The 12,248-nt window shown below is 32.2% G+C and overlaps 1 protein-coding gene and 1 non-coding gene across 2 annotated transcripts; one reads left to right on the top strand and one right to left on the bottom strand.

Annotated features, from left to right (window-relative positions):
• Window positions 1-1,741: 1,741 nt before the first annotated feature.
• Window positions 1,742-1,813, bottom strand: TRNAT-UGU (transfer RNA threonine (anticodon UGU)). The gene has a single exon. It is a non-coding gene; the product is annotated as a tRNA-Thr (tRNA).
• Window positions 1,814-1,911: 98 nt separating this feature from the next.
• Window positions 1,912-4,273, top strand: LOC143531810 (putative exonuclease domain-containing protein At3g15140). Its single transcript, XM_077027023.1, has 6 exons — window positions 1,912-2,154; window positions 3,037-3,239; window positions 3,323-3,403; window positions 3,527-3,652; window positions 3,736-3,859; window positions 3,959-4,273. The coding sequence occupies exons 1-6, from the start codon at window positions 1,915-1,917 to the stop codon at window positions 4,157-4,159; spliced, it is 975 nt and encodes a 324-aa protein (XP_076883138.1). The 5' UTR covers window positions 1,912-1,914; the 3' UTR covers window positions 4,160-4,273.
• The last annotated feature ends 7,975 nt before the right edge of the window (window positions 4,274-12,248 follow it).

Genomic DNA, 12,248 nt, shown 5'->3' on the forward strand with positions numbered 1-12,248 from the left:
TTTCGGGTATTGGAGAAACCGGTTCCAGGTATGGAACCGGTTCCGGTTTTCCAGTATTACCGGGTATAAATCGGGCCCGGTTCCGGGTACGGGTTTTGGTACTGAAATGTATACCCTATCCATACCCAACGGGTAAGGTCGGGTAGAGGTGCACAAAAAACCCGAATCCGGAACCGGACCTGAAAAAAATACCCGAAATCGGTTCTTTTTATACCCGGGTTTTTAATACCCGAACCCGTACCCAACCCTACCCGTAGGGTACAGATAGGGTATGCATTTTAGTACCAAAACCCATACTCGGAACCGGACCCGATTTATACCCGGTAATATCCGGAACCAGTTACATACCCGAAACTGGGTTTTTCAAATACCCGATCTATACCTGAAAAATACCCGATAATACCTCTAAAAATTGTAACCCCTTAAAAAAATCCAATCTATACCTGAAAAAAAAACCCCAAAAAACCCAAAAATAGGGTTTTTCAATACCCGAAAATAGGGTATTCAAATACCCGGTTTTAGAATACCCGATTCCATACCCGACCCGAACCCGATGCATAGGGTATGGTTTTTAGAAAATACCTGGACCCGAACCCGACCCGGGTATTACCAATACCCGAGTTTTCAATACCCGGTCATACCTGAACCCGGTTCCATACCCGAACCCGGGTATTTGTAAAACCCGATTTGTGCACCTCTAGGGTCGGGTACATGTATCAAAAACCCGGGTATTAAAAAAACCGGTTTGGGTTTTTTGTGCACCTCTGAGGACACCTTGGATGATGCCTAATGGGCCAGACATGTGACATGCCTACAGACTACAATTTCACAAAAGTTACCATAACAATCACCTTATATTTAAAGGAGAAGCTGGGCCAAGCCCAAAAGTTATGATAACTATTTGCAACATGTGTATCACAATAAAAGGGTTGAACGATTGATGTCATATATTGAAAACTCATGCAACCTTAAAGAACCTAAACCTAAAATCACCGGCAGATAATTCACCCACATTAAGCCCAACATGCTGGGCCGACCTCAGACCCTCAGTGCATTTGTGCCATGCAGTAAATAGTTTTACCCTCTAGAGGTGCACCAAAAACAAATTTGGGTGCCAGAACGGTAGAACCGATAGTAAAACCAGTTTGACAAGAACCGGTTCAAAACCGATCCAACTGTAGGGTTGAAATCTAGTTGTAAACCTATACATTAAAATCGGTTCGAAACCGACCCAATTAGTTTGTAACCCATTAGTTTTGTCTCGTCACACTCAATCTTGATAAAATAGTGACCTAACCTGCGACGACTGTAGGATATAGTTGCTACATTTGAGGTGGATCAAGATGCAATAAAAGTCGCACATGAAACGAAACAAATGACCAATATGGTTGCAAATGGAGCTCAGATTTTGCCAAAAAGGGAGCTTACAGAATATAGACTAACTGGAGTTGCGGTTCTCGCTGATGAGACACTTTCGAACATAACTCTAGTTTACTTTTACATTGCTAACTGCTAAGCTAAAACTTTGAATGAAGGTGTGGTGACACATTTTAATTTTTTTTTTTTGTATTGATAAGCTAAGCACGGATACACAAATTTGTATAAAAATCTTTTATACTTTATTTTTTTCTTTTACCCACTATGACAGAAATTAATTGTTTTCATTCACTTTCCAAAATAAATGGCAATTACGTTTTATTAAAATTATCTAAATTTTACGAAAGTTAAAATATAAAAAGATTGCCCCCATGCAAGATCGAACTACAGACCTCAAGTTTACAAGACTGGCGCTCTACCACTGAGCTATAGGGGCTTCTATATTCAAGCATTTTCATATAAAAAACACAACCATCATTTTAACATCCGAAACATACCTTCTAAATCATCGTCTCACTTCATCAGTATCTATTGAAGATGGCGAATTCTAGGGTTTGTCTGCTTCGCCACAGCTTTAACTCCATTTTACACCCTTCTTCAAATTCAATAACCTCTATGTCTTCTCGGTCAGTCTTACCTACCCGTCGACTCATTACATCCTCTTCAAACGAACCGTTGGTTGCTTCGATGTCTGCCGAAGAAGCTGTAATTACATCTAATAAGAGCACTCGTTGGAAGCCAATGTGCTTGTATTATACTCAGGACAAATGCACCATGGTAAATTCACTCTATTTTATTCTCGAATAATTTGTTTGATGTTTTAGTGTAGTTGGATTGAATTAGTGGCCAATGTGAATCATAATATTCATCAAACACTAGTCATGAGGCACGCTTGTTTGAATTTACTATGATCTTCGGTATTTACTATTTACATTACATACATACATACTCATTGGTTCCTTCCTTGGGGCAGCTTGGAAATTTTTTATTTTGACAACTGTTACTTTATTAAGAAAAATATACAATACAAGTTTAATTTCCCGAATTTCACGTGTGCAATCGGTGTCAAAATTGGGCCGCATTTCAAATGGATGAATGCCGAAGGTAGCATCTGGCCCTATTCCTGCAAACACACATACATTGTGTCATTGTTCTTGTTAGATATCTGAATTTTATCCGATTGGAAATTTTGGGTGAAACACTGAATTATTTCGATCTGAAAGTCTTATTCTGACTCTCATACTATCCAAGCGTTATATCTTACGAATCTCCAACATAATTGTGCTTGAAGCCAGAGCCGTCTCCGAGAATCGCTCAAAAATATTAAGTAAAAGGACTTTTGTAATTGGATTTAGTCAATTAAATTTTTAAATGAGCTTATTGGGTTTTGATTTGGGTTGTGCAAAAACTTTTTTTACATTAAGAATACATACTTTTTTTTTTCAAAAAAAGATATATTTATTATTTTTTTAAAAAATTCGGACCTACCGGGCAGATCGGTCTGGGGGGACCGCCCTCCTCGCCCACCCTCAAAGCCGGCAGTGCTTGAAGCTAATGATTTGTATCAAAATTATTAAGAATCTGGTTCATTGTTGTTTCGTTATTACCAATAAATGAATTGATGTAAAATCATGTTCATCTTGTTGTCCTGTGAAACAGATGCAGGATTCTTCTCACTTGCAGAGATTCAATCATAGTTTCTCATTGGAGCATTCACTAAATGTTGATGAGTATAAGAACAAGCATTCCGAGCATTTAGATTTCTTCCTTGTGCTTGATTTGGAGGGGAAAGTTGAGATTCTTGAATTTCCTGTTTTGATGATTGATGCCAGAACCATGAATGTTGTAGCTTTCTTTCACAGGTTTTGCACCATTGTCTTTAGCGGTTTAGCATTATATAGATTCATATTAATAAAACTTTACGCTTCAAATATTTCTGTTTCAGGTTTGTTAGGCCTTCAGAAATGAGTGAAGAAAGAATTAATCAATATATTGAAGGGAAATATGGAAAGCTAGGAGTTGACCGGTATGTTCACATTAATCTGTATTATGAATGACTTATATAGTTATATGTTATAATGTTCATGATAAATGTGCGATTAAATATTATATAAGTTCAAAGAAAATAATATGTCTAACCGCTTTACAGTGTTTGGCATGATACAGCTCTTCCATTTGATGAAGTTATAACACAATTTGAAGAATGGATGTCAAAACATAGCTTACGCAGCAAGGAACTTGATGGCCCACTTAATCGAGCTGCATTTGTAACTTGGTAATTTCGTAATTATGCTAAAAGTTTAATTTTTATGATTTTGTATGCTAACTTAACTATGAATCTATGATTATGTGCACTAGTGGGAACTGGGATATAAAGACGAAAATACCCCAACAATGCAAAGTTTCAAAAATGAAGCTACCTTCATACTTCATGGAGTGGATTAACCTGAAGGATATATATCTCAACTTCTACAACAGGCGGGTGAGTACGCAACTGTGTAAGCCTCAATGTTAGATGTGTAATAAGTAATAAGTAGAAGATTGACTTGATCTGATTTTGGTGCATATATGATAATTTTAGGCCTCTGGAATGCGTACAATGATGAATGAATTGAAGATACCGTTGTTAGGAAGTCATCATCTTGGAATTGATGACACGAAGAACATAGCACGAGTGTTGCAGCGTATGCTCATGGATGGTGCGGTTTTGAAGATTACTGCAAGGAGAAACCGTTTAGTTCCGGACAAGGTTGAATTCATGTTTGAAAATCGTATCAAGTAGTTGTCCTCTAGAGGTCATGTCATTCAAGTGGCCATTAGTTGTAGGGTAAATGCGTTTTAGAACTTTTAACAGTTTTGTACCGTGTTATAGTTAAGTTGTTAATCTTTGTTTACATTATAATTAAGTTGTTAATCTATATTTATACTACAATCCATGGTCTATCTACATGTTTATCTCAATCTTCAACCTCTTATCATAGACAATTATGATTCTTGCATTTATGAAAAGTGAAGTCTGGGTGCACCAAAAGCACTCGCCAGTCGCGATCAACATTGTGCCATGTGGAGTCCTGAGGTTTACTCTATTCATTAAGTGCCTTGTGTCAATTTTGTATAGGTTTGCTTGTAAATTTGTCAGTATTGTATTGTTGATTTGTTGATGATTTTTGTGTCATCAATAACATATTGGATTGACTTGTTGATCAATGTGAATCGTAATATACATCACATAATGTACATCAAACAGGTCTGAAGGCGGAGTTTACACTTGCTTGAGTTTTATTTTGATTCTAAGTATGTAATTATGTCTAAGGAGTCTACTTCTGGTTGATAGTTGGCTTCAATTTGGCAATTTTGATGATTAATTTGCGGATGCAAACTTTCCCTCAAGAGATTAAAGTAAAAGATTTTCGATTTATGCTATGATAGCTTCGAATTGATTAGCATGTGGCTGGGTTTACAATTCAAAATCGGCAGCTTATTAAGTTCCTATTATCAACTCCCCTTCTTCAAAGCTTAATGTAAATCTATAAACAGAAACACAAACTAATGTTTAATTTGCGGATGTTTAACTCCTATTTGATCGTTTAACCCATGATTAATTGGTCATTCTATGTATACGGCGTTTAGTCTTTATATACAGACATATTGTCTTGAATACAATTCACATGGATAGAGAGGAAGTTGATAAGTAACGTAACAAGGGGTTTCTTTGGACTGCTTCTTTATGAAAATTGTCGGGTTTTCTTCTAATTAATTGATAGAAATGATGTAGACATATTGTAGCTTCACAGTCTAAGCTTATCCTCCACGAGACCTCAGAAAACTATTGGCAATTTAAACCATACAATACAAAGAAAGCCATTTGAAGAAAGTGACTGTTTGAAACGTTTCAATCACTTAATTGGAGATAGCATCATAAGTGTCACTTTAGGCAATTAAAAAGCCATTGGACGTGTTAGGAGACATGTGATGATGTGAATAAGATTGATTATTGTTACATTTAAGTGATGCTCCAAGTTGACTTCTTCGTTTATCTTCGAAGGGTGTTATGGACGGAGGGGTTATAATTTTTGTTAATAGCATTGTTTTGTGAAGTTTGACCTTCTAGCTTAATGTATTAGGAAAAAAGAAATTTCTATTGAGTGTTTAAAGGTGCATGCACATTACACCCGAATTACATGTTGTGTTCTTTAGATTTACCGCAAATTGCAGGTTGTGTCCTTTAACTAACATAATTACAAACTGTAAAAAATTACGTTCTTTCCACTAATACAAGTTAATCTATTATATTAAGTCCAGTCATGTGTAATGCGCATGCACATGATCGTATTTTTGTTCTTTTATCCCATTTAACTTTTTTTTTTTCAAAAATAAATATATAAAAAAAATCGAAAATGCAATGGATCATTTTCAAAGCGCAGAGTCTTCCTACTCTCTTTATTCACTCTCAGTGCCGCCTTTGAGAAGGGGGGGGGGGGGTAGTCTCCGGCCCGATCACCCTGGTAGACTCGAATATATATATGTATATATATAAGGTAAGGTTAAAATGAAAACCCACTTGAGTTTTGAAAACCCACGAAAACCCTATGTAACATCGTTTTTTTTTGTTACATGTAATATATGTTGTAACATTTAATACAAAACATCAAAAAAAAATGTTTTGCTATTTTTTAACATTTTTTTACTAATTTTTATATATGTTTTCATGAGAGAGAAAAAGTTATATTTACATTTACATTTTTTATTCACTTTAATTTTGAACCACAAGATTTAAACATTAATTAAAAACATTTTGTTGAGAATGAGTTTCTAGAGTTTTCACAACTCAAGTGGGTTTTCATTTTATACTTAGCCTATATATATATATATATATATATATATATATTGTGTGTGTGTGTGAGAGAGAGAGAGAAATCATCTTAGTGCGAGAAATGCGAGAAATGATTTCCACCAATAAGATTTTTTTTTCTTTTCTGATTTATTTAATATTAAGGGTATATTAGTCAAATGTTTTAGTTCTATATTAGGAAATTAATACTAACCGAAAGTTACTAATTAAAGGTAACAAATCGGTTTTGTTTTTTAATGTTTTTATAGTTAGTACAAATTAATCTTCAACACATCAAGAAATTGTAAATCACAAATTCAGAAAATAAATAATCCTTAATATATGACATTAATGTTTGTGTCATGTTTACAATAATTAATATATTTTTTTTATCATGGTCTTATCTTTCTTGCCGTGTCCCCGTTGATAAACCAAAATGCTATTTCAAACTTAAAACATCCATAATGTTCGATTGTCTAATCTTTGCTGTGTATTTTGTCTGCAAAATTGAGCATTACTTGTTTCTCTCTTGTTGATTCCTCTTCTAAACCACAATCTCAATTTACTATCTAAATAAATCTCTCCATGTATGTCCTCCACAACAAACGTGACATAATTCATATAGTTGAACATCTACACAACAACATACTCATCCAAAAAATTGAACAAACATCGTAATTACAAATGCGACATCCTACACAACAAATAAGCTTTCCTACACATAAAATATCATGTATACACAAATTCATAGTTACTACCTGCACAACAATAAAAATCCTACACATATATAACTAGCTCATTCAGGGTATCATATACAATACCTACACAACAAAGTATTCATCCTACACAAATACAAATAGCTCATTTAGAGTTTCATATACATTACTTACACAACAAAGTATTCATCCTACACAAATAGTAACTCATTCACACTATTAGTAATTGAAGCACAACTAATCAGTCTATACCTATACAACTAATGTCTCCTCTCCACAATTAGTAATAAATATTGATACGTATAAATAACTTATATATATCCTACATAATATAACTGGTATCAACATATGTTGTATACACCAAATCAATGTATCCTACACAAGTATTAAACTCCTCACATAAATGTTAATATATATATATATATATATATATATATATATGATTAGGTTCATTTCAGAAGTATTTTTAGTGTGAGAATTGTGAGAAGTTATTACAACCAATCATAATTTTTCTTTATTCATATTTTATTTTAATATAAGAGGGCATTTTAGTACAAAGTTTTTTCCATGTATGGAAGTAACAAATATTTAGGATAAGTTACATATATTTTTTTAATCTAATTACTTTTATAAATTGTTTGTTTTTTATATTTTTAATTTATGATGAATTCGTTCTTCATAATTTTTCTAACTTAAGCAAATCTAGGAAGATTTTTAATTTTATACCGAATTCGTAAAACCACCTACACAGTACACAATAGATCCTACACACGATAAAATTTTCACATACACAATTCGAAATACCACCTACATTGTACATATATAAAACTACATAAGATAAAATTTACAAATACAAAATTTGAAATACCATCTACACAGTACATATATGAACCTACACATAATAAAATTTAATCATACACAATTTAAAATACCGCATACACTGTACATATATGAACCTACACAAGACATAATGTTAACCTACATATATAAAATTAGTCATGTTATAACCTACCCATTTGTATTTAACTACACATATCACAATATTAACCTACACAAACAAAAGTTGTACATACAATTGATAGTATTAAATTAAATTTTTAAATATTCTCAATCAAGGAAAAAAATCATGTTTTTTAATTTTAATTATTTTTTAATTAATCTTTTTATGTGTTGTCAAATACGAGTTATGCGTAGGTAAATATGAGTTATGTGTATATTATTATGTTACTTGTGTAGATGAATTCATTACCATTTACTTACATATACATTCTTGCTCATATGTATGTAAAAAATAATTTAAATGAATCTTATGAACTAGTGAATGCAAAAAACTTGATCATGAAGATATTTTATTAAATTTTTTCTTAGAAGATGTGCTTATGTAAAAGTCAAATTATTTTTTTCTAAAAATTTATAACTTTTTAAGATAATTAATGTGAAGAGTAATTTATGAGTGATTAGTAAATTAATGCTTTGAAACAACTAGGAGGGAGACCAAATTACCTTTTTATCATAAATATATATGATATTATTCTTCTCTTAATTACAAGTTTGTCATTATCATCATGTACCATTGATTATGTTTAATCAATGGTTGAGATCGACTTCTCGCACTTCTCATTATAATACTACTTCTCGCAAGATCCATCCTCTCTATATATATATATATAGGCAAAAGAATAACTTTAAATATTGATTTTTTATTTCCCCCCAGTAGGCCAGGATTGCAATTTAACATGTACCTAAACATCACAACACATCAGTTAACTGTGTGATTGTGTGAATTTATCTTATTTACTTATGTAGATTACCTATTCATTATCGGGTGAACATATAGAAAAACATTGTCATAACAATCCAATATGTTTACAATCTATACTATATATCCAAATCCATCATGGTATTCGAACAAATTTAATAAACTAAAATCAAATAAAGCAAAATTATTTAATGACTAACAAAATTGTCCTTTGAACCAATAATCAAGATGAAAACCTTCAGACAATCTCACATTTAAATTGTATGGATGAAATAATTTCAAACAAAGAATATTATTGAACTAAAGTTCTTTGTATGATGATTTTTGGCTTATGATATGGTTGAGAAATTAGTTTGGCATAAAATATGGAATTAATTATGATGATTTACGTTTCATATTTAGCCTAAAATAAAAGACGAAAACACCCTTCTTTCCTTAAATGTCTATAGTAAAGCTATTATAATTTATAAGAATGTCATAGACTATATATCAAATACAATCAATGGTTATTATTTACTTTTTATACTTCTCACACTAGTTTCACTTCTCCCCTGAACCATTCTCCACTGAACCATCCCATATATATACACACTTAATCTTTTAAAACTAAATTCTAGAAATTATTAGATTAATAATAAATATTGCTATATGAAATCCCGTCGTAATGTGCGGTGTCTAAAGTTAAAAAAGTAGATAATGAAATATGGCCACTGTCGCATTCAGTTCACATAATTTAGTAACTATCAATTTTGTCTAAATCGAAGACATTTATAATAATTAAAAAATACCACGTAACACAAAAATTATTAAATTATTTGGAGTTATTTACATATTGCAAATCAATATGTCATACTATTTTTGTGTAGTTTTGGATAATAATGCAATTTGAGCATCGTGGGAATATTGTTGTCCATAACGAAGACTCAAGCACATGCATGGCTGATTTGCTGGCAACACCCAATCCCTTCATTCCCTCCCTAATTTATGGTTTATTGGTTCATCTTTTGCATACCATACAAATTAGAAAGACCTCGTAAATTTTAAGACTTACTACTATTATTGCGTATTGTACAATCAATAGTATATAAAAGTTTGAGAATGTAGAGGTAACGTGGTCTTTTAGAAACATGTGTACGGTTAAACTATTAACTTTCAAAATAGTTAGGAATATTGGATTTACGTAATTCCAATTATGAACTTTGACAAATAACAGTCTCAACTAACGAGTTGGTTGATGATGATCTCATCTTATGTCATATTTATTCTCAATTGACTGTGACTAACCGAGGCTTAACTCCGTTAGTCTGATATATGATGGTGTGGCATGCATACGTGTCAAAAGCGTGCTTATGTGACAAATATGTAGCAAAATTGGCCTTATGTGCAGATTACACCATCACCACCACCATCGCAATCACCACCGCCACCGCCTCCTTTCCCCATCATCTCCACCCATCTGTATGAACATGGAGCCTCTTCGTATGCCACCTGAGAATCGAGGTTACTCGCCAGAAAATTGGTTACGTGAGTAACCATAGTTAAGGAATCCAACCCCTTTTTTCGCATGCCAATTTTTTTACTATAAAAACGAGCATTTATTTTCTTTAATTTCAGTATGGTATTGCAATACTTTATAAATTTTAAAAAAATTAACATATTACGTGATTACTAATTAGGATGGGCAGCGGGTCGGGTCCGGCAGGATGGTTTCATGGATCAGACTGGATTAGGGTCGGAACAGGTCGATACAAAAAAGGTTTAACTTGGTTTGGGTCGGGTCAATATGGGTTCGGGTCAAAAGAGGTGACGAAGTTATGTGTGTGTGTACACAGACAATAAGGAACATATAGCCTAGTGGTATCAATGTGTGTGGTTTTTGCTTTTTAACATCATTTTTTGTCACTCATTGTATTTAATCCCTCGTCATTTGAAAAGGCAAAGCAATATCCTAAACATTAATACCACTAGATTAAAGACCCTTTGAAAAGGTGTTTAACAAAGGTATTCATTTCTAGTGGTTAAGGATCTGAATCTCGAGTGATTGTAGCTTTCGGTATAAAGCTGCTTGGTAAAACAAGTTCTTTATGTAAGAATATATATAGATCAAAATTATTAATATACCTTATTATATAATAGCTTGGTAAGTATTGTTGAGCCATATTACCTATACTAGCTAATAAAAGGTTTCCACTTTGGTGTATATATGAGAAAATAAATTAACATCATAACCTAATCTTACACACATAAGAAATTTATGTGCCTCTTCTCTCCTAAACCGGGTTCCTTTCAAGAATCATAACACCATTCTTAACTATACATCATAAAGGGGAACTCGATTAATATGACAAACGTGTCGACTACATCATACTTCGTATGCGGTTACTACTCTCTCTACTGTAAAAGTTACACATATAATTATAAGTTTATTATTATTCATTTTTTCTATTACTTATATGAAGAATTGATCAACATATGATATCAGAGCGATGTTGATTAATCAGTTTTTTATGTTTTCCCTAAATCTGGAATTAAAATCGGTAGACATGGATTAAAACCTTATAAACCCTAATTTTCAAGTTATGTTTTCGTGTTTTATTAAGAAAACTAGCTTTAGAACCTGTGTATTACATGGGTTTTGTCAATGTGCAACTTAATACACTGAATTATTTGAAATAAGTAAGAAACACTAAATGCTAAACATAAGAACATAATTATGTAAAAAATGTATTACAAATATATTTGAATATATATAATACAAGTACTAAAAAGTTTAGAATTTACAAAATTGAGAAAGGTAAAAAGGATTACTTGACAATTTCTAGAAGGAAATTGTCATAAATATGAAAGTAAAGTGGATTTTTTATAGATGCAATTACTTTCTTGTAAAAGATACTGCTCTATCACAACACTATTTCATCATAACTTATCTTCTTAGAATCTAATATTACTCTTACAAAAGTTTTATTGCTGCTTAAATGTGGGCATACTCAGATTTCTTACTAAAATAATCCTCATCAAGCTAAACTACAATGACTTATATGCAAATTTTCTAAAGGCTTCTAATGTCAGTGTGAGCAGTAAAAGTCTTTATAACTTGTTGTAAATACAAGAGGCGGGGAAAAGTGTCATTAAATTTTACTCTAAATTTAACTTCGATTACACTTCTTATACACCATACTGCATCAACTTTTACACATTAGAATCCTGAAAATGATAGCAACCTACCAAGAGCTAACCCATAAAATTGAAACTTCTAATAAAACCAATATTTAACTCAGGAGGTCATCTAGATTTTAAAACCTACTAACTTTGATTATTATGTAACCTCTCTAACTAAAGTTAATTGATGTTGGAAAGTATACTGATCCTATCTCTTTTAATTAAACCATTAATATCAATCAATCTTTTGAATGAAATAAAGTTAATATTAACATATTAAACTAAACTCCATAAGTCAGAATAACGTTTGAGATTTTGTTAAAACATCTAAGAGTGTTCATAAGTAAACTAAATCCCTACACAAACCTTAAGACACTAGAAGCATGATTGACTATTAAAGGTTATA

This window comes from Bidens hawaiensis, unplaced genomic scaffold (assembly GCF_021521415.1).
Source record: "Bidens hawaiensis isolate Kalapana, Puna unplaced genomic scaffold, B.hawaiensis_p1.1 tig00009253_1, whole genome shotgun sequence".
Classification (NCBI taxonomy): Eukaryota; Viridiplantae; Streptophyta; class Magnoliopsida; order Asterales; family Asteraceae; genus Bidens; species Bidens hawaiensis.

Excerpts from the sequence above, each read along its gene's own strand:
- LOC143531810 (XM_077027023.1), top strand. The coding sequence starts at position 1,915 with ATGGCGAATTCTAGGGTTTGTCTGCTTCGCCACAGCTTTAACTCCATT. Across the intron at positions 3,653-3,735 it reads CGAGCTGCATTTGTAACTTG|TGGGAACTGGGATATAAAGA; the intron begins GTAATTTCGTAA and ends TATGTGCACTAG. Across the intron at positions 3,860-3,958 it reads TCAACTTCTACAACAGGCGG|GCCTCTGGAATGCGTACAAT; the intron begins GTGAGTACGCAA and ends TGATAATTTTAG.